The 23,628-nt window shown below is 37.5% G+C and overlaps 2 protein-coding genes across 3 annotated transcripts in view; one reads left to right on the forward strand and one right to left on the reverse strand.

The window, feature by feature from the left end:
* Positions 1 to 1,289: 1,289 nt before the first annotated feature.
* abhd18 (abhydrolase domain containing 18) lies at positions 1,290 to 22,612 on the reverse strand. 2 transcript variants are annotated; one of them, XM_079838751.1, is made up of 13 exons: positions 22,552 to 22,612; positions 14,521 to 14,727; positions 12,809 to 12,918; positions 9,253 to 9,337; positions 9,019 to 9,119; positions 8,801 to 8,876; positions 7,817 to 7,935; positions 7,472 to 7,610; positions 7,242 to 7,331; positions 3,740 to 3,841; positions 3,208 to 3,586; positions 2,959 to 3,121; positions 1,290 to 2,201 (listed from the first exon to the last, which is right to left on the reverse strand). In XM_079838751.1, exons 3-13 carry the CDS (start codon positions 12,898 to 12,900, stop codon positions 2,147 to 2,149), a joined length of 1,401 nt encoding a protein of 466 aa, XP_079694877.1. In that variant the 5' UTR covers positions 12,901 to 12,918; positions 14,521 to 14,727; positions 22,552 to 22,612; the 3' UTR covers positions 1,290 to 2,146. The 2 variants fall into 2 exon arrangements, with proteins under 2 accessions (XP_079694877.1, XP_079694878.1); XM_079838752.1 differs by lacking the exon at positions 22,552 to 22,612 and adding an exon at positions 7,717 to 7,742 and having other exon boundaries at positions 7,849 to 7,935; positions 14,521 to 14,649.
* LOC307139694 (metal cation symporter ZIP8) overlaps positions 15,481 to 23,628 on the forward strand; it is a 31,079-nt gene continuing 22,931 nt past the window's right edge. The window contains exons 1-2 of the mRNA XM_079838753.1: positions 15,481 to 16,171; positions 16,348 to 16,510. Coding sequence (XP_079694879.1) covers positions 15,953 to 16,171; positions 16,348 to 16,510 — 382 coding nt within the window. The 5' untranslated portion in view covers positions 15,481 to 15,952. The remainder of the gene's footprint in view (positions 16,172 to 16,347; positions 16,511 to 23,628) is intronic.

Genomic DNA, 23,628 nt, shown 5'->3' on the forward strand with positions numbered 1-23,628 from the left:
TGACAGTCATGTTTAGCTTCTTCCATTTTCTAATGATTGCTCCAACAGTGGACCTTTTTTCACCAAGCTCCTTGGCAATTTCCCCGTAGCTTTTTCCAGCCTTGTGGAGGTGTACAATTTTGTCTCTAGTGTCTTTGGACAGCTCTTTGGTCTTGGCCATGTTAGTAGTTGGATTCTTACTGATTGTAGGGGGTGGACAGGTGTCTTTATGCAGCTAACGACCTCAAACAGGTGCATCTAATGCCGCGTTCCAGGCAACCCGTAACCCGTGTTTTTCCAACCTTCTACCCGTGAAAGTGGACTGGAACGGCAGCCAAACCCGTGACTTCCCACCCGTGAACTCGTACTAGATCGATGTACTCCCAGTTACGAGTTTTGACGTCACATAGCCCGCGAAGCAACAATGGCAGCCTCCTACGGATGCAGTGTTTATGAAACAAGTACCGTATACAAATAACGTAAAATAAAAGGTATAACAGCTTTTCTTGCCGTCTGCGCTGTTTTCCTCCTCCGTTTCCCTCAAATAAGCAAGGAGTAAGCACCTTTGGCGAAAGAAATGATTGTCAATGAGCATACACCCCGTACGGTCCGCCATGCTTTGTTTACATCTAACTACCACACAATTCCTTGCACTCAGGCAGTTTGGCGTGACTTTGCCTGGAACGCTATAAAGTCGTGAGTCGTGGTTTGAAGTTGTAATTTACGGGCTCAAAAACCTGCCTGGAACGCAGCATAATTTAGGATAATAAATGGAGTGGAGGTGGACATTTTAAAGGCAGACTAACAGGTCTTTGAGGGTCAGAATTCTAGCTGATAGACAGGTGTTCAAATACTTATTTGCAGCTGTATCATACAAACAAATAGTTTAAAAAATCATACATTGTGATTTCTGGATTTTTTTTTAGATTATGTCTCTCACAGTGGACATGCACCTACGATGACAATTTCTAAGTGGGAGAACTTGCAAAATAGCAAGGTGTTCAAATACTTATTTTCCTCACTGTATATATAGCCTATATATATTATACAGTATACTAATGATTTTCACTCTTCATTTCCCTTTGTCAAACATGACATTTAAAGGCCCCCATATTGTTTCTCCTGTAGTTCTGCATATGTAAAGTTAAAACTTACCATGTCCATTTTGTTTACCATTTTATGTTGTTTGCTGCAGAAAAAAAATATCTGAGAATTCCTGATACTTGACATAATATTGTCTTCCATATTTCACTGTCAGCATTTGTGACTTAGTTTATAAGTTTCATTTTGAAGAAAACAATTACACTCAATACTTAGGATTTCCTTTTTATTTTAGAGTGGAGAAACAAATGGCCCATGATGAATACACGACAGATCAGATCAAGTGACAGTAGTAATATACAAAACATTTAAATCTGTTGAAACACTAGGATTGTTAGTTGTTACTGTAGTATTGGCAGTGATTAGGATTTAAGAGATTGAAATACATGTAGCACTGATTTTTAAGAATGCAGTTCACAGAAAATGTGTATTTTGAATCAAGTCTCAAATGAGCACCAGTCATTGCAAAAGATCTGTTTAAGTACAACTCACTTAAATTTGTTAAACATTATTTCTTTCTTTTCTAAGATTAAAACAATGGTCTGCCCATGCCATGGCCGTTTTCCCGAAGCATTATTTTATAAAAACATGCAAACATTTGCTCTAAAAATGAGGATATTCTATGTAGGTGAAACAAAAATATAGATTGCTAGTTCATTTATTTGCATTACAATTCAAAATACAATATTTTCAGAGATCTGCTCATTAATTAATTGCTCTGTTCATTAATAGTTTTAAAGACACCTTGATGTGTGAGAGAATTATGGTTTGGAGGCACGTCTGTCTCAGTTGGTAAATAATGGCATGATTATATATATGATTAAAGGCAGTGAGGTCACAAAGACAAGGTTTTGTATGGGTTGAGCACATGTAGGTTAGCTTCAGGTCACTGTGAGTTTTTAGGGAAGACAGAGTAACACACTTCTGTCAATCCAACCGCTGCACACTGCCTCCCCTTCCACCAGGTTTGTAGTTCCAGTAACACAGTCTTCGGTAAGAATCACATTCAGTGTTCTAAATCTTCATCCTTTCAAAATGCAATTCTTGTCCCAAAAAAAATCCATGGCTATAAGCTGGAATACTTGTGAAGAAACCGGTCGTAGGCGTCGTAAATTGCTTGCCTGGAAGTCAACAAACATGCATGAAATTCAAAAGTTAATGCATGTATTTAAAAATATTGGGCATACGGTTCATTCACTTGACTACAAGCAATATATGCTATAGTTTAACCACATGATTAACATTGATCACTATTAAAGGAATAATTCACTGAAAAACATGATATACTATATCCCAATGTTCAAATGTTTATGGTCGGTAGATTTTTTTTAAATTTAATGTATTCCTGTGATGTCAAAGCTGAATTTTCAGCATCATTAAGGCTTGTCCTAACCAGCGGATGATATAGTTCTGTTTATTCTGTATTCATTTATTTACTTATATGAATGGTAGTGTAAATAGTAATAACATCCATGTTCTTTTCAATGCAATTACAAAACAAGGACTGAAAAAAAGTTGAAAATGATGCAAAACATAAAAGAATCATGAATGTAGTGCATATGATTTGTGTATATTCAAGTTTTCTGAAGTCAAGCTGTTGTTATTCACTAATAATCTTGACTTCCACACTAGAGAAGCTGGGATTTGTGGACCATTTCTTTGAATTAGGCCTTTTCAATGAATCTGTTGATGTAGTTTATAAAACTACTCTGAATGATTTGTACACTGACTAAAAGCTTAATTTTTTGAAGCTTGAACGCTTCTGCTTCATGTTCTCATTTTGTGTTCCGCAGAAGAAAGAACTCATTCAGGTGTAGGGTAAAATATCTATTTAAACTCCATGGATATTTCCCTTTTCTAACATTCGACTGTGCTTACCGAAACAGTCTTTGTTTGAAAAGGTAGGCGCTGATGTGGCCTCCTTTGAGGTAGCGAACCTCGCAGCCAGGCCAGATTTCCTGTAAGCTGCGAACTCCAGTGCGGGGAATATAAGCGTCTTCCTTTGCCTGGACTATAATGATCAGACTGGGATCCACAGGCACTGGAGACAAAGCATGCAAAAAAAGATACATGATCAAACACAGGAACACAAGCCAAACCATGTCCAAAACCAAACAGATTTAGTACCTGAAAAATTGGCGATGTGTGTGCATTCGTCCATCACGCCCTTCATGAAGCAGAGAGACTCCCGCTGCAGCGACTGCCGCGGGCCAGCCCCGTAGGTAATGTTCTTAGCATGTAGCATGTCCAAATGAGGCCCGCTGCTGCTCACAGCGGATAGCATCTGATCCAGTCCGTCTCTCTCTCTTCGCCCCAACAGCAGGGCTGAGTCTGATGTGTGACCTCCAGTCCCGGGCTGAGAACACGAGGAGTGCAGCCCCATCTGCTGGTCCCTCTCTGGCGAGTGGAGGTCAAGAAGGTCATGGGCAAGATCCAGGTCAGAGAGACTGTCAAAGCTGCCTGGGGCATTTTTTACGAATTCCTGGCCCATCCGGAAAGAGTCTGTCTGAAAATCAAGGGTGTGTCAGTGAGTGATTTGTCAAAAATGTTGCACCTTCAACATCAGTCATGTGATACACAACGCAAGGAACAAATGGTATCTTCCTTTGTGATCTAAAATAAATCACTGCAAAACTCCACCACAGAATAACACACCTACCCCACAATACTCCAGCATACTGATGATTTCTTCCTCATAGACTGTGTGCGCTGCATACTGCTTTTCCAGTTCTCTCCAGTTCACGGCTCGACTTAAAACTCCCTGCAGAATAAAAGATCATATTAATAAATCTGATGTTAAGAAAGACACCCAACGGAGTTATTCATGAATGAGTAATTGTGAATGGGAATGAGTGACACTTGGTGACGTCTGCATTACCATGTTCTGATGCTATCAATTCACTGACACAAGCATGAAGATGTAATGATATTCACAGCTACAAAGTTCAATAGCTAAGTGACTTATACTGCCTTTACGGCCCGGGAAGTCCCTACATACCAGGGTTATTACAGTTAACTAAAACTAAAACCATTAACATAAAACCATTTCATTACTTACAAAATAAAACCTAATTGAAATTAAAAAAAAATATAAGAAAACTGATAGTATATAACAAAGGGATAGTTCACGCTAAAATGTTGTCATCGTTTACAAGTTGTTCCAAACCTGTATGAGTTTCTTTCTTCTGTTGAACACAAAAGAAGATATTTGAATCAATGTTGGTAACCAGACAGTATTCATTGTCTTCCATAGTATTTTTTTTTCCTACTATGGAAGTCAATGGCCACTGTCAACTGTTTGATTACCAACATTCATTTTTGGGTAACCTATCCCTATAAAACTTTAAAAGTGAAATAAAAACAATATAAAGATACAAAAAACCTAATCCCCCCCACAAAATTACTAAAATTAGAATGGAAATTAAAAAATAAAAAGTAATTTACAATATGTCTGAAACTTGGAAGTTTTTCCTTTGCGTTTTTCACGAACAGATGACAACAAAGCGATCCCTGTTCACACGGATCGGTAAAGCGATTAAAATGCTGTATTATGCTGCCAGGCTAGTAGTTGTGTCACTTTGTAAAGAAACCCTATGTGCCCTATAGACTGAACACTTTGGGCCCTATCATACACCCGGCGCAATGCAAGGTGTGACGCAAGTGTTTTTTGCTAGTTTCAGCCCAACGCAGTTATCATTTTCACGTCCAGTGCCAAGTTGTTTAAATAGCACTCGTGCCCATCTGTTCACCCATGGTCTGGTCTGAAAACGAGGTTCAAGTGCATTGTTGGCGCATTGCTATTTTGAGGTATACTGAAATCGCAGTATTTTTTGTGTTATTTAAAGGGTGTGTTAGTAATATTTGCCTATATGCCGATGCATAACGCACGTACACTCTGCTTATTACACACACAGGGATGCGCAGCAGCACACAAACATTTTTAAATATAAAAAAATTAAAGGATTCCTCTCTGGAGAAGTGTTCAGTCTTTCCGCTCGCAAATTCCGCCATGTAAATGGCGAATCCACCATGGTACAAGCGCAACTGTCATTTAAAAGGAATGAGAGATGAGTTGGTTGGTTTATTGCACACACAACACACCCATGACTCATTAAGAGACTAGGTACAACCCTTTTGGACCATGCGTCTGTCGCGCCGACCATTTTTTCCCGACGTTAAACTAGTACAAGTGGATTTCGGACACGCCCTAAGTGCTTCAGCGTTTCAGACCCTGCACTCAGATCGTTAAAATAGGGCCCTTAAAGGGTTAGTTCACCCAGAGTTACTCACCCTCATGCCGTTCCACACCCGAAAGTTCCCATCTTCGGAACGCAAATGAAGATATTTTTGTTGAAATCCGATGGCTCAGTGAGGCCTGCATAGGCATCAATGTAATTTACACTCTCAAGATCCATTAATGTACTAAAAACATATTTAAATCAGTTCATGTGAGTACAGTGGTTCAATATTAATATTATAAAGCGACGAGAATTAAAAAAAAAAACTAAACTAAATAATGACTTATATAGTGGTAACCGATTTCAAAACACTGCTTCATGAAGCTTCGGAGCGGAAACAAATTAGCGAGTCGATTCAGCGAAGTCACGTGGTTTCAGCAGTTTGGCGGTTTGACACGCGATCCAAATCAGGATTCGCTTCACTGATTTGTTTCCGCTCCGAAGCTTCATGAAGCAGTGTTTTGAAATCGGTTCTCACTATACAAGTCATTATTTAGTTTTTTTTTGGCGCACAAAAAATATTCTTGTCGCTTTATAATATTAATATTGAACCACTGTACTCACATGAACTGATTTAAATATGTTTTTAGTACATTAATGGATCTTGAGAGTGTAAATTGCTTTGGTCTCTATGGAGGCCTCACTGAGCCATCGGATTTCAACAAAAATATCTTAATTTGTGTTCCGAAGATGAACGGAGGTCTTACGGGTGTGGAACGGCATGAGGGTGAGTAATAATTTTTTTTAAATGTTTGTGATTTTAGGCCCCCAAAATGCCATTGTCGTGTAAATGAACGACCAATATTCAATATGTAAATGACCCCTAATACTTAAAAATAATAGTATTTTTAAAAACTATTATTACACGGCTCTGTGGAATACTTGATTCTGACTGGTCAATCGCGCATTCCAGTGATATGTTATTCCCAGAGAACAACCGCCAAAGTGAATAACACATCGCTCCTCCAGGTACTACGGCCAGAACCTTACTTTATAAATATGGATATTCTTCTTACACAAACGCATCGATTCTCTTCAGAAGGCCTTTATTAACCCCCCAGAGCCGTGTGGAGCACGTTATTTGATGGACAGGTGCATTTTTTATGGACTTCAAAAACAGAGCAACAACTACTGCTATTATAAAGCTTGGATTAGCCAGGACTTTTTTAATACAACTCCAATTTTATTCGTCTGAAAGAAGAATGTCATATACACCTAGGCTGACTTGAGGGTGAGTAAATCATGGGCTGATTTTCATTTTTGGGTGAACTATCCCTTTCAGCAATAATTTCAACATATATGGTAAAAACAAATCTCTTCAGCAATAGATAAAGGCTTAAAGCAGTTTGGAACTGTTTTTCTTCACGGAAGCTTTGCGTAAAAACTAATAAAATATTTAAACTCAAGACAATATTGTGTGTCTAATTTACTTGAGACAAGTAGCCGTGTAATAAGAGGGATAATGCTTCGCGTCGGGGTCCTGATCACTCTGTCGGGGTTTATTCTGCGATAACAACCGGCTGGAAGTACATTATCCCTTACATAACAGTTTCCGGTGTTGCTAAAATAACACTGATACATACAATCATACTTTCTTTCACTTTTCTATTTTCGTTTTCTTGCACAGATGCTTTATCTATGTGTTTTATCATCACTTACATTCTTGTCCTGCCACATTTCATAAACCTGAGGAATAAGCAGTATTTTCTGGGAGCATTTATAGTTACTGATCATTAAAAGATCAGAAATTGCATTCAAATTAAAAAGTAGATTTTTTAATATTGAGAAATAACAACTGACTTGGTAAATCAGTTTGAGTTTCTCACTGGAAATTATGATTTTGTGGCATCTTATAAACACAGCCAATACAAAATGACTGGTAGGCAGCATTAATATGTTGAAGCATAGTTGTTTAAATCTTACTGTGGTAAAAACACTTGAAGCAGTCGTCCAGGATAAACAAGGTATGAGCGGAATTGGTTTGGGCCAGTTTGTCACAGCTAATGATGCCATCTAGGAAGAAAATGAGTCAACAAACCAAAAATAGATTTTGGATATGTTATGTATAGGATATGGAACAGGTTCTTCTGAACACAATTGATTGGAAACAAAATAAAGTAATCAAAAATGTTAATGAGGAATGCAGAACCTACATGTCCACCCATAGAAATGCCAGTCATGCCCAGAGGCCAGAAACCCTCTCGCTCCAGCCAGTGTAACAGCACAGCAGACTCCAGGATCAGTGCTCCACCCATCACAAACAGGTCCGATACGTTCTTCAGGCTGGAGCGACTGCATTAAACGCAAATCATATACACTGTAAACATGCATTGTTCATACTTACCCTCCATGTATCAAAGACATCCATCACAGCTGCTGCCAATAAACAAACACTCACAGTTGGTCTTTAGGTTTCCTGTATCCATGTATGGCTCAGAGTCAAGGAGGTATCAGATGAGATCTAGTAATATTTGATACCAGGGATCTACATGGCAAACTAGTATGTCTGTAGTTTAGCATTTCCAAGGATATAATAAGGATTCTCCAACAGAAGAGACGCCATCCCTGATTCTTTAACCATCGGACGGGCCATTAGTGTTCGCCTTCTCCAGAAAAACTGTGAAAGATAGAGATGCATCAAATTCAAATAAAATTCTAGCTGACACTGATAAGTCAATAATTATTGCTATAATGGCTGATAATTAATATTAAATACTAAATACTATTTAATAGTTTTAAATTTTTTTTTTAAAGAAATGAAAATAAAAAAGATGAAAAATAAAACATCAAATGCTAGAGATGTACATTATGAAAAATGTATATTTTTTATTTTGCTAAACCGTTAAATGACAGCAAATATAATCAAAATTTAAAAATAAGGAAAATATGCATAACAAGCTATTTAAAATCCAATATTAATTAAAAAAGGGTTACACTTTATTTTAAGGTTTCCTTGTTACAGTGTTATTATACAATGAAGTACTGAATAATATTAAGCAACTAAACTATGCATAATTGACTGTTATTACTATAGTAACTGCATGTGAAATGTGTAACAGTGTTACCATTTTTTTTATAATTTTGAAAGAAGTCTCTTATGCTTACCAAAGCTGCATTTATTAGATCAAAAATATAGTAAAACTGTAATATTATCAAATGTTATTACAATTTAAATGTACTGTTTTCTATTTGAATATATTTTAAAATGTAATGTATTTCTGTGAGGCAAAGTCTCCAGTGTCACATGATCCTTAAATAAATCTAATATGCCGATTTGCTGCTCAAGAAAGATTTCTTATTATTATCAATGTTGAAAACAGTTGTGATGCTTAATATTTTGGAATAGAAATCTTTATTGTCACTTCTAATCAATTTAATGCAACCTTGATGAAAAACAAATCTTACTGACCCCAACTTTTGAAGTTTAAAGCATATTGTGCATCCCAAAAATTCACAAACACAGGCAGTTTTTGCACACTCACATGGTCTCCTGTTCCAGCCAGGTGAATACAGACTGGTCTGTGCCTCTTCCATTTCTTAGGTACAATGAACTGGAATCTGGTTGTAAAGGTGAAACAAAACGTCTTTATTTGAAGGAACTTTGCATAAAAAATGTCATCATTTGAAAGAACTTTGAATACAAGTCACATTAATCCTTCTCATTTGCATTCAGCATTTGTGGGTGATTTGTTTTGGTTACCGGGCTTTGACGGACTCGGCTGGCAAGATGCCCGGGACAAAGTGCTCTAGTGGTGATATGAAATGACCGTTGTGAATTTTGCAGTCAGTTTGATCTTCTACCTTTGGACACAGCAGTAACACAAAGGTTAATGGGTCATTATGCAATTTTCAATAGTGCTGAATAATATACAGTATATTCCTCTACTACAGGTACTATTACTAACAATAAAGAGTTTTAACAAGTGTCTCTTACTTTGTCAATAAATATTGGGTAGTCCCTCTGTACCAGATCTTTGCACCTCTCCCTGTTGCCAATAATCTTCCGGAACTCGAATATTCTGTAATACCCATAAAGCAATTCAAATTAAATTAATTAATATCATTAAAGGTGCACTCAGTGTTTTTTGTTCATTGTCAAGCTGGTTCACAATGTGGATCATCCAAATGCAAAACCGTTCAGAAACTGATGCAATTGTAAAATTGTAGCATTCACGATAAGCCATGATTCATATTTTCTTCCACTAGTGAAAGCTTTCAATAGAAGAAAGAGAAAAAAAATTTCTTAAAGGGATAGTTCACCCAAAAATGAAAATTCTGTCATCATTTACTCACCCTCAGGGGCGGTACTAGACCCTTTTTAGGGGGGCTTCAGCCCTTAACTTCTGCCCAGCCCCCCTAAAAAATGTGTGATTTAACCTTTAAAGCATATGAAACTGGCGGGAGGCTTCAGCTTCGTCCCGTCTTTTAGTCAGCATGTGCTGGGCACAGCGCACGTCAGAAGCAGAGGTGTGTGCGTTCATCTGAGCCTCATTGGTCTGTCATCGCTCGTCAATGTCAAAATATTCGAGAAAACCAATCAAATCAGAGTAGGCGGGCTTTATGTTCACACAGAATCTGCTGAGGCTAAACGCAAATTTTAGCCGCACAACTCGACATCAAGTGAGAGAAATGTAAGATAAGACTCTTTAAGTCAGAAATGTTAACTTCTTAACCCGCACCGGTTCGTGGACGGGGGGGTTGACGGAAGTGGGGGGGTGTGTACTTTTATTTACTTTTGTTTTATACAAAATATTCAATCAACTATCACAAACTATGCATCATTTGAAAGCTAAAACACTCAAGATTCATGTTCTGAACTTGTTTTTGCAATAAATACACCAGAGAGGAAAGGGTTAAATGAAACGCTAAAGGACCGTCCATGTAAACATTAGCATAATATCAGCGTTACTCATCTTTCATCTCCTGTCGTTCAGATCAGATCGGACGAATCCAATAAACACCCGCATACATCTCTGTGTAAGAGTCCATTCTTCAAAATGCATCCCACTTTTTAATCCAAAACAACGAAAAAATAGGGAAAAAACTAAAAATCCTCCGTTGTTTGCAAGAGAGTTTTGAGTTAGCGTGATCAATCATGTCCATTTTCAATGAAATATCGATTCTATTCCGTGTCTGGCAAACTCCCCCTGCTAGAATAGCTTCTCCCACGTATTTTAAACCCTCCCCCGTCTCTCTCCTTCAATCAGAGTCTCTTCTGGGATGCATCATATAGAGGAAGTGCCTTACAGGCTTGGTGAGCTGTCAATCATTGCGCCCATGGTTTTCGTTGGATAAAGGCACTCGGTGCCCAGCCAATGCCTTTCCAACAAAGGTTTGATTGATGGACTTAGTAACCAATCAAAAGGCATTATCTTGCGCAGTTTGCGTAAGTAGGCTTTGGTGAATACTTTTTGTGCACTGGCTGCGCGTTCTCCATGGCGCAACTGCAGTGGAGCGCGCTGTCTCTCACTGACGCTTCCCATCAGCTAAATGAGTTTTTTACACTTTGTAATCTCTGTAAATAGTTGCTTTAGTTTTTCAGTAACTGTTTATCCATTATAATTAGTAGTATATTGCAGTTTATTGCAGATTTATTTGAATGAAAAACTACTCTTTACAATAGCAAATGTTCAGAAATAAATGGCCTTTTTGAAATGACGCCTAGACTTTTCTTGACATAAAAGCTCACAGAAGCTACATTACTGAGAGAATCATCCTCATATTTGAATCATGACATGATTAGACATTCAGTTTTATATTTAAGTTATTTTCAGGCTCTTAACATTAAATTATAATATTTTTTTCCCTAAGTGAAAACAAAAAACAAAAAACGTTAGTCACTTACATGTATATTACTCTGTTCCCATATTACTTTGAGTTATTATGACTCTTGGGTAGCAATATTTCAAGTGTCTAGTTTAAAATAAGACCAGGTTTATGAATATAGACCATAGGGTTTAAGAGCTGCAGACATTTTCATTTGGGTATATCGTTTTCAAAGAATTCCTAAAAAATGGGGCGCTTGTTAAGAGGTTAAACAAAGACAAAAATATTCAGGCAAATGAATAGCCTACACTTTTGTCTAATTTCGCCAATTTGAATTGAAAATAGGCCAATATGTAATTCATAATGTAATTAACAAACAAGAAATATTAACAAAACCGTTTTCTTCAGATTAGGCATAAGATTAATAATGAATGTGTACATATTGTAAATTAATATTATTCCATTTGTAGCCTTCAGTAAATAAATAAAAAAGCTCAGGTATTTCAGCCTGTATTGGGCATAAGATTAGTAATGAATGTGTTTATTTTGTGAATTAATTTAATAAACTTAACTTTAATAAACAGTAAATTAACGTGTCTAAGAAAAGTATTCATAAAACATATAAATATCAGTATGTTAATATGTAAACCATATTTACTTTCTTCTCTGACGAAAATGGAAAAACTATATCAGTTAAAGCTCAGCGTTAGGAGGGGAAGAGACTGGGCATGATAAAAACAGAGAAAAAAGAGATGTGGAGATAAAAAAGACCAGATAAGAGATAATCTACTGCCCAGTGACATGGTTTTCAAGCTACTGTTATCAAATTTTTTGGCCTTCAAAACATCTTAAAATGCACATATGTAGATCAGAGAAATAAACATTTTCTCGGGTGAGCTTTATAAGTATTACTTTATAAGTATTAATAAACAGCCATCCTATGGATATGCATGTTATTAAGCTACTAGTTCATAGCGCAATTTGGACCCTAAAATACCCTCACTGGCGGCTAAGCCCCCCTAAAATGAAAATCCTAGAACCGCCCCTGCTCACCCTCATATTGTTCCAAACCTGTATGAGTTTCTTTCTTCTGCTGAACACAAAAGAAGATATTTAGAAGAATGTTTGTAACCAAGCAGATAGAGCAACTATTGACTACCAAAGTATTTTTCCCCTACTATGGTAGTCAATGGTTGCTCTATATGCTTAGTTACAAACATTTGTCTAAATATCTTCTTTTGTGTTCAGGAGAACAAAGAAACTCATACAGGTTTGGAACAACATGAGGGTGAGTAAATTATGACAGAATTTTCATTTTTGGGTGAACTATCCCTTTAATACAAATTGCAATAAATATTTCCTCAATAAATAATGCTTTTTTATATACAAATGTTGTTTTTCCCCCACTACTATTCATTACCATGTGACTGATCATGTAATATTCCACTGCCTGTACGCAAGACTACATGCTCAAAATGTATTTTTAAGTGTGCTTTTTGGCACATATCCGTTTCTTTTTGTTACAACTATAACTGAGTGCATCTATGCACATTCTATAAGTAAAATATTAACAAATATAATGTTCATTCATACCACTGCTAATTATTATTTTAGCATCAATTACTAATTAGTAATTATCAAAAGTTTCTATACAAGCTTCACCCCACTACCATAAGTGATGAAGTCATACGATGCAATGTGTTTTTATTGTGTCTAGTTTTTACCTTTTCAGGTCCTCTGGCTTCCCCCATCCTTGGATGAAGAGTTTGGTGAGGAGAAGCCTTCTATACAGCACATCAAGCCGACTCACACCCATTGACAAAAAAACATTCTTCTGCAGAGAACAAAATAAACGTAACCAGCACTTGTCACAAGTCATAATCCGTCAGTCAGCTTTATGGCTTTACACATTCCAATATATAAGAACTGAGCAGCTGAGAGGGGTTAACAACAACAACACACACTTAACAGAACACCGGATAGACTGGGGCTTTCCAATCGTTTAGATATCAGGGACCCCCAAATGATCATCCTCGAGTCAGGGACCCCCAACCCTAAAATTTTAAAGTATCTTTCCTTTATGAACACCCAATTTATACAGATAAAATATTATATTATAAGTTACATTATTATATATTTTTTTGTACTCACTATAGTAATGTATGGTTAGGCTTTTCGCAATAATCAATACATCGATATATCGCACAATATATGTACATGACCTCAATAATGTTTTTGTGATGCAATATATCGCCCATTATGTTTACATGATAAAGAATGTCACCAACATTTTACTTGTTTGTGCTGTCATCTTGTATGTTTTCCGTGACAGAGGCTGTTCCTTCATACACAGAGCGGTTCTCGACAGGTGAAAAAAGGCGCCATTTGAGGCGTTCTAGTGTTTTCCTGACAACTACTGACAGTTTGGAAGAATAAGCCCAAATGGACTCGATTTCAAAGCCGCAATCCCCTGTTCCGGTGCACATATAAATGTCAACGCAGAATGACGAGATTAAAAGCCGTTTCACAAGGGAAAATGTTTATTTACTATTTATTCAATTTATTTTATTTTTATTTAGGATATATTTTTTTTACCCTTAATTTCCATGATCTAAAGAATTAAAAGGTTGTCATTTGAAAGTGTGTATGTCTACTTGCATTATTATGCTGTTATATTTGGATTATATATTCAGTGGCATAAAATAGTCTTAAAATGACAATAATATCGTTTATCGCAATTATTTCTGGGACGATATATCGCGAAACAAAAAGTAGTTATCGTGACAGGCCAATGTACGGTTGAATGTATTATTTATTTATTGAATTGTAATCTATTTTTATTTATTTACATTAATCAATGTTTATTTTGATTTAATCTTATCTATTTTAATCACATTTTTATTCATTTATTTGAATCAAATCTATTTAAATTTACTGATTTTAATCGTATTATTTGTTTTTTTTTTACAGTTTTTCTCTAGTCTAGACTTTTCCACAGACCCCCTGTTACTCCTATGGAGCCCAGTTTAAAAAAAAAAAAACCTGTGCTAGACGATATAAAAATGAACCATCTCTGGTCATCAAACTTCACTGGATACTTTCTGAAACAGATCAAGTTAGATATTGGACATGTCAACCTCTCATGCTTAATGAATGACTATTGAGTAACCACAGACAACTGGGCAATAACACTTCAGAAGGTTTGTGTGAAATCTAGTATCTTAAAATGACTATCGGGTTTCTTACATTGTCCCTAAAAGATGAAGTTTTTGAACATCCTACACTGACTGTCTGTTGTGAAAGTAACGTTACTCAGCTGTCAGCGGTGAAGCTGCAGTAGAGTTGTATACAAAGTTACTACCTGCTTGTCTCTTCAAACCCACACATACTTTAAAACAAAGCGCGAATGAATGAACGTAAATAAATAAGTTCATACCTCGAGCTAAAAGGACGGAGATTTGGATTTCTTTGAAGAAACTGGATCAGTGCACATGACAGAGGGCGAATTCCAGTTGATGGTGCAGCGCCATCCCAGCGTTCAACTCACTGCCGGAAGTAACTCTTCTTCTACGCTCATGATCGGTAGTGATGCATTCTTTGGTTGCACCACTAGATGGCGGAGTTGCACAGGTACAGTCGAGCTCTACAAACAACCAATACTAACTATACATCATATTTTTTATAGGATTAGATTCCTATATTAAAATACATTTTTACACAAATTACAGTAGCATTATGATTTCTTATGCCCTGTTGGACATCCAAACGATAATTTTTTTTTTAAAGTCTATTGTTCCAGATGCAGTTTCCTACCCAATCTCATATAATCTAAGAATTATATTTCCTATATATTTATGGTTATAAAGCAGTTTCTATAAGGAATAGTACATTTACGTCACCATTTTGTAAGCTTAATTAAAAGTTTGAACTGAAAATAAGATGAGCGTCACTCTGTATGATAAGCAGATTTAACTTTGGTTTTAGAAATACTGTCAAACATTGAAACAATGCCACTTTTTAAATTATGATAACTTTTCTGTCCTCTCGGCTGATCTTAAAGACACATGCTTTAAAAAAAAATTGTGTTAAAGGATATAACATTTTAATTGTGTCTCCTTAATAACATTTTGACTTTTCAAGCACATGTTGATATGGCATAGTTTTTTTTTTCTTCTTCAAGATTTCAAGTATAAAAGTGCCTCTATCGGCTAATTAATAATGGAAACATATTTGAGTATCTGTTACATGTGGATCCATAAATATTTGAAAATATCCAAATATTGTCATTGAAATTGAAAATGAATTAAATAAATAAATGCACAACGAAAAGCGTTTTAATTACATGCAGGCTCCGCCCACGCCCCGCCCACAAACAATATGCAAAATGTTTGTTAGTGATGAATTTAGCTCTGCGTTTTCATTCGCATGCAGTTTACTGTAGGCTATAAAAAAATTTTTTTTAATTTATTTATTTATTTATTTTTACCCGTGCCAGTGTCTATCTAACGTAAAAGTTAATTAGCCTAAATTATTTTGATGGAGCCACTTCTGGTTGAATTACAGTCAAGATATTTTGACCACAGCAGGTTTGAGAACTAGTTTATTAGTGGGTGAAACATGGTGGGCTGAGTGCCAAATGGAGGCGCGACATATCGGTCAGGTCACCGAGGAGACTATTGGGGAAGAAATAATTAACCCTTGCTTTTAATAGTTCTTATCTTTATTCTTAAGATGCAGCTTTCTTCGTTAGATTCAGCCCCGTGGAGTCGCGCGCCGCTCGTGGGATAATCTCCTGACGGGACCTTTAAAACTCTCGCTGCTGTTGCTTCATTCGGGTCGCTTCAGACTGAAAAGTGTGGTCTGTAAGCATGGCAGGCATTCCCAAAGCCTTTACTCATGTGTTCATAGGCTTTCTAATAACTGTAATCTCAGGATTAAGAGCCAACTCTCTGCATCAGGTTTTCTTGAAGGATATTGTAGCTGTTTACGGAGAAAACGGTTCACTGGATCTCAATGGCATTCGCAGTTTATTGGACACAATTGTGCAAGGCAAGCCCTTGGATCCGAACATTCCTCTGCATGCTCAGGTAATATGGTTAGGCCTACCAAACTATTTACTAAACTTGATAAGAACATTTGACCTTTTATTGTCAGGCATTTGATTATGTCATTTATTTTGAAAACAAGTGAAACACTGATATTCTTACTGTTTAAAAGGACTCGTCATTGTCTTGTTTCATTGACTTGTGGCCCTGTTTATCAGTGTTTGTCTGGAGAAGATATTCTGGTGCATTTTGGGCTACAGAACCTATCTCATCTAACAGAGGAACATCTGGTCACTGTCTGTCCGGCTCTGCTCAACCAAGCCGTGCTTCCACCCTGTTCAACAGAACCTCCAGTCCTCGCTGACCCCACAGAACTTCATAGTGAGTCTTCATACATATGATGAATTTGTCATATCTGAACTTCTGATGATCTTCTTTAGTTGTCAAAGACCTTTCTCCTAAATAAACCAACATATTGTAGATTTTGTATCCTAAAGGCAGAGAATGAATGGAACTGTGCCACGTGATATTAAATTGTACACTTTATATTAAATTATAGTCATGTCAGTTAAAGTAATTCTCTATTTTATTTGTATTAGTACTATTTTTTCTATCTTCTCATGCTATTATAAAATATATTATAAACAAAACACTGCATAGGTTTACCTACAATACATTAAAATGTACTATATGAAAATCAGAGTTGAAAATACATTAGACATAAAATAATTATTTAAAGTAGTATTTTTTATTAGTTCTATTTTGTACTGCTTTTATGCTTTGTTTAAATACAAGAATGATGTATAATAATAGTTTTTACTATCATAGATTAAAAATGCACTGTATCACTGTAATGAAAATCGCTGTTGAGAACGATGTCAATTACAGACAACTGTGTTTGTCTTAAAAAGGAACGAAAACACAACTTTCTTAGTTTATTTAACCTCAGAAGACAAAAAAGAAAGAATTGCTTAACACTTTACAGTAAGGTCCCATTACACATTAACTAATAATGAACTATACATTTGTTACAGTATTTTATTATTCTTTGTTAATGTTAAGCATTAGTGCTGAAAAGCTCATGCATTTTAGCTTATAACTATTTGTCATAAAATGTATGTAGCAGTGTTATTTTAGTAACTCTGGAAACTGTTATTAGTTTTTAAAAAATACTATAATTTTTTAATATAATGATAATTTAATAATACAATGATGGTGTTTTGGGGGCCTGAAAACGTAAACTTTTGAAAACGGGTTTCAATATGCACGTTTTTAAAAAAAAAACGATACCGTTATTGTCTCAGTGTAAACTACAAAAACGCAAATTTGTGACGTCTTGCGCACGTGAATTACATGTTCAGACTATAGGCGTGTATTTTTTCTTCGTTTTCGATGATCCGAGGGAACGGTGATCGTTTTGACTACATTGTCGTCTGTAGGCAAAAAAAATGCAGACGGTCTCCATGTATTTAGGACATTGTTGTTGTGTAAACTAGGGATGCCACAATTCTCAATATAATATTGAAACGTTCGGTACGGCATTCACGGTTCAATACGCGCTTGTGAATTGCGTTTTTGTCGGTTTTGCATTTAATTAATTATTTGTCTACAAATTCTATCATTTGCCTCCATCCCAATACTAAACAATGGACATACATTCACATCACAGGTAAGTGGTAGAGTTATACTCACGGAACGCTATAGTTATTCACAATCAGGAAAGTTCATTATTTGCATGTATTTTAAAATCTTGCCGGTAAACATTTAATTTGCGTGCAATGCACATACGCTTTTCCGAGCACGCGCACTAAACGCCTGTCAAACACGTGATTACTGGACTAAGTAGTCTTAAGGCCTGTACACACCGGGACGAATATCGCGCGCGCTTATTGCCAGCGTTTTTCGTGATGTTTTTCAGCGCGTCTTGAGTGTTCACACCCAAGCGATTTCCACTGCCGATGCGCCGAGTGAACGTGCACATTCAGTAGATAGCGCTCCCGGTACACAAGGTGGTGCTGCGGCACTTTACGCTTCTGGCACTCGCTTGTCACACAGAAAAAGAAGAGAGACAGTATTTACGTGCTTGCCAAAACCATAGATATATTGGCCCTCATTTATCAAAAGTGCGTACACCAAATTTCCAGCGTACACCTGGCGTACACCCAAAACCACGGTGACTTTGAGATTTATCAATATGGACGTTGGCGTACGGCACGCTCAAATCCTACGCCAGCTCAGGAGGTGGTGTACGCACGTTTTGAGTTAGTGCGAAAATGTGCAGAAAAACAATTCCTAACACCACAAAACGCACTGACAAAGATATGCTATATTATGACCCACTGTAAAAAACAACAAAAAAACAACAACAACAAATAAAGCCCTATTCGCACGGGATAAGTAGGCTATTATCTGGGGATTTAGAAATTACTCCCCCACATCTGAATTTTGCTTGGCGCATTCGCACGGGATAAGCTGTGATTTTACTCGAATTTACTGACTTATCTCCCGGATATGATGTTGCTTGAAAATGTTTTTTTCGTTATATAGCTGATAAACAGAATGATATCGATAAACAGTCGTATCGATATCATTTTGATTGTTTTATAGTAATACAAATAATTTCGTTCAGTTAGAGAACAGACGCAATTAAAAACGTAAATAAGCAATATAATAACAATATACGACGGAAGATTCAGTTTCAAAGCTAAATGTAAAAGTGCCCATTAAAGCGAGTTGTCGTTGTACTGTTCTGTTTTTGTGTTTTTCATTAAGAATAATATTAAACACACCATTCAAGCAATTTACTCCCAAATTGTGCTCATTCTAAAGTGAAAGTAGTAGCCTATAATCCTAGCCTGGGAAAACCCAGACAACTTCCGGCAAATTTAGATTTGCTCTGCAAGTAGTCTGGCAAAGAGCACATTCAAACCCATTTCTAATCCCTAGAAATCACGGCACCAATCAGAAACGTTGGGGCGGGCTTTAGACGATGACGACAGCGCAGCGACATTGAAGTAGATTTGTGGAGCATCACTCGTTCGAATCAGCTATCGCGTCTGTTTAAAGCGATTTAAACTTTTCCTTTTCGTTAAAACCCGAGCAAAGAACAACACTCGAAGCCTTCATATCTAAAAAAGATGTTATCGCTGTCTTACCGACTGGATTCGGCAAAAGTCTGATACCAGCTTGGCCCTTTGGTGGCTAAACGAATGGGTCTTAGCGAGAGCCCTCTGGTAGTGTTAATGCTTTACAAAATATAGTTTTAAGTCCTTTTCAGGCGTGAATGTAGTTGTTTAAAGCTCAAATCTGTGGTTTATTTATAAAGAGAGCGCCTTTTTTAAAATTTGATCTGCCGTTAGTTGTGAGTTCCAGTGGTTCAGCGGCGCTCAATCGATCATTGAGCCCGCCGAGAGACGCCTTTCCTCGGCCAGTCCTTCTGCCGTCTGACGCTGGCTCTGATGTCTCTGTAGTGGTTAAACCGTCTCGTCTTGTGTAGATCTAGGCTCGTCTAGGCTGATCTTTGCTCTCATTAATCTATAATTTGTTCCTAGACAGATCGTTTTGTCTGAGGGCAAAGTGAAGTTTCATAACTTTATATTTTTAAGATATTAAACTTTACCGTTGTAGTCTCCTAGCGCTGACTTTGACTGAATTGCTTTATTTATTGTATAGCTTATACCTTTTACTTATACTTTTATAATTGCTATTGATGATCACACATAAACTGACATTTAACAAAAAGAGACTGGGTTGTGTTTTGTGTCATATTTAATTTATTACAGTGATAATCATAGCCTATATTATGTGTGTGTGTTTTTTTAAATGTAAACGAAAAGAGGCTGGGTTTTTTATATTTCGTTTTGTTATAAACATGCATTGAAGATAATATGCATTGCCTGCACTACATATACAAATATATACTGAGTGATACTGTCAGCATTGTAGGCGGACTAGTGTCCTCCCGTCCTCGGGAGTTCGTTCTCCGGAGTCAAACTTGGCAAGTCACGGACGCAAGTCAGAAGTTCGCGTACGAAATATGTCATAAAACACCACTGCCTCATTTCATTAAATTAAAAAAAAAAAAAAAAAACATAAAAGCCACACGAATGTGGTTCAGGCAACGCGTAGCTAGGCCTACATTGATTTTCTTATATATTTATAATAAAACGAAGTATAAAACACGTTGCCTCTTTTCGTTTACATTTAAAAAAATAATTAAACATTAACATGTGGTTTAGGTAAGGTGACCAGATTTCTGAAATGGAAACCGGGGACATTTCCTATTTGAGAACACAAGTACAGACAAGAACGCATATTGAGAAACGGCCAGTCAGATGTTTCTCCGTCGCTCTGCATACATCATCTCCCTCATCGCTCTGATTGGTTTGAGGTCTATCCAATTGCGCCGAGAGGCATTTGAGCGACGCCCGTTGGTGACGCCCCTTTGGAAATGATTTGTCTATGAAGCTTTGCCAGACCATAACTCAGTTACTACTGAGAATGGTCTGGTTTTAACCAGGCTACTATAATCCGCGCGGCCGCACGGGAATTCATAACGGTGCACATATGCAGCCAGCGCCATTCTTCGTGAAAGATAAAGATAGAAATGCTCACAGGACACAAAAACCTTGCAAAAATTATATACGATCTGCCTAATCCCGGCCAAATAGATGCAGATTCGCACGGGACTAATATTATCACCTCGGTGTTCGGCGAAATATGGTAGGTATTTGCGGGGGAATTTTTTACTTTACATATTACAGACATGGCCGATTCGCACGGGATTAAGATCACAGACATTCTCTGCAATTATTAAAAATCACCAGAGCTCCCCGCATATCTGTGCGAATAAGTAATTATAAACTTCAGTGTTTATTTTTGTGCAACATGGACTTCAATGTTTAATTTGTGTGACTTTACCAAAGCATTTGATTTGTAGGCATATGTATTCCTCCAGTTGCGAGCCTGTGCGCTTTACCTGACGGTTCAAGGTTAGGCCCGGCAGCTGCGCACGGACTGGGACTGAAAATAATTCAGACTGACAAAATAATAAAAATGACATTCTTCTTCTTTTAAATAATAATAAAATAAATAATAATAATAAGGACATTCTTCGTCTAAATAGCAATAAGCGTCATTAATAATACAAATCATAATAATAATAATAAGAATCTTACAAATTGTCATGCAATTATATTAATATGAATGAATGGTACTCCACATCACATCATCATCACTATTGTACACCCCAATACATGTGATGTGATACGAAATTAAATGCATATTATTTCAAAACACGTGCTGTAAAATAATGAATTGTGATAGGTAATTTCTCATCCAAACAGCTATTTAAACTGGATTTCCACCGTACACCTTTTTGTGGGCGCCTTTAATCCCACTCTTTAAACTCCCAAATAAAACAATTTAGTTTTTTTTCCACTTCCCTGGTGATGGTCTCGATCTCCACGTCAGAGAAGTTTCGCTTCTTTGCCGTCTTCCGAGTGTCCATGGCGTAAAATGAGGGCGTGGGGGAGGCAGAGACTTGAATATATAGGGGCGTGTTATTCTAATGACGATCATTTTCAGCCGCGGCATTTATCAAGGGCAGGTTTTGCGTACGCCTGGATTTCAGAGGTGCGCACAGCTTCATAAATCAGGCGGTGAGAGGAGTGTAAGCATAATCTTACGCCAACATATACGCCCGTTTCTACGCAAGATTGATAAATGAGGGCCATTATGTCTATGGCCAAAACCATTCGCACACTTTTTGCTAACTGGCAAGCAGCATTAGCAGCTCAACTTCTTCTTTGTCTACTTACTACTTTCTTCATCGTATCAATGTGTGCTCGGCAAGACCGATTTTGTGGTCCAACTTTATTCAGGTGCAAAAAACAACTTGAGCGCGAGTAATAGATGACAGAATTTTCATTTTTGAGTGAACTATCCCTTTAATGTTAATACAACAAGAAAAGACAAAGAGAAAATCACTCACTGCTCTTGACCGAAAAAAACTTTAATACAGTATGTAATGGGGCTCTACTGGTTATGAAAATTAGTCACCAATATGGGGTGTCTAGTCAGGACACGGAAGGCAGGGATATTCATTGAAGGGTTTAATATATATAATTTGAAATACAGATGCACAGGCACTATTCTCTTTGGTGCTTTACAGTGTAAGTATGGTTCTAAAGGAAAGGAATAAACATAGATATTAACTATCATAAGCACAATTGAGGCTAATAACTCTCCCTAGTTACTTAAATAAACAGTGCTAAACATGTCCTGAAATGTAAACTACAATAAGAATAGCATACAAGCTACACATACAGTACAACAGAGATAAAGGCTGTCACTGACTGCAAAACTCAACCATAAATTACTTATATTAACTTATCTATATATGTGATATAATTATAACTTACTTGTGGTCACTGACGCACACGAACACAACCTGAAGCTTAACTTATAAAGTGAAACTAAACTGACAGCCGTTCTCTGCAAGCCAGGACATGTCGCAACATGTCTGAAAGGGGGCGTGGTCTGAGCGAACACTCGCTGTACATGCTCCGTACCGATTCACATCACTTGAGCCTTTTGCACAGCCGCCCCATAATTCACGATGTGAATTATCTTCTAGAAAGGCTCAACTATCCACAGGAACTGTTGTCGAGGCATCATCCGGGATGGCCGGCAGCTCAATGAGCTTGGCCACTGGTCTGGTGTAGGTCCTCTTGTCCACCTGCACCTCAGCAGTCCTTACTTTACCATCAACACTCCTAATGGTCTTGGTGACCCGTCCCACGGGCCACAACGCACGAGGTAACCTTTGGTCAATTACCATCACCACTGTACCTACAGTGAGGTTCCTTGTATCCTTTACCCATTTCTGCCTTGACTGCAAGAAAGGTAAGTAGTTCCGTATGAAATGGGTCCAAAACTGGTCAGCCAACACCTGACTGTGCCGCCATCTTCTCCGACTGAGAATCTCAGACTCAGGGTACACCACTTGAGGAAGTGAAGAGTCGGGCCGCCCCATGAGGAGGTAGTTAGGGGTTACGGGATCCACATCGGCTACATCTGTCGACACATAGCCCAGTGGCTTGGAGTTGAGGATTCCCTCTACCTCAATCAGAACTGTCTGCAAGACTTCTTCGGTCACTGTCTGTGCTCCAAGAGTAACGTAGAGTGCAGCCTTAATGGATCTGACTTCCCGCTCCCAGGCTCCACCAAAGTGAGGTGCATTTGGTGGGTTGAACTGGAAACGGATCTGGTGCTTAGACAACTTGGTCTGCAGCTCTTTGCACATGACCTCAAAACTTGCTTTGATCTCACTCTCCCCTCCACGGAAGTTGGTCCCACAGTCAGAGAGAAGCTCGAAGGGAGTTCCCCGTCTAGCTATGAACCTTCTGAGTGACATAAGGAACGAGTCGGTATCCATGTTGGGCAGCACATCCAAGTGAATGCACCTGGTGGTCATACACTTAAAAACTATTCCCCAT

The sequence above is a fragment of the Gobio gobio genome, assembly GCF_949357685.1.
Source record: "Gobio gobio genome assembly, chromosome: 16".
Lineage (NCBI taxonomy): Eukaryota > Metazoa > Chordata > Actinopteri > Cypriniformes > Gobionidae > Gobio > Gobio gobio.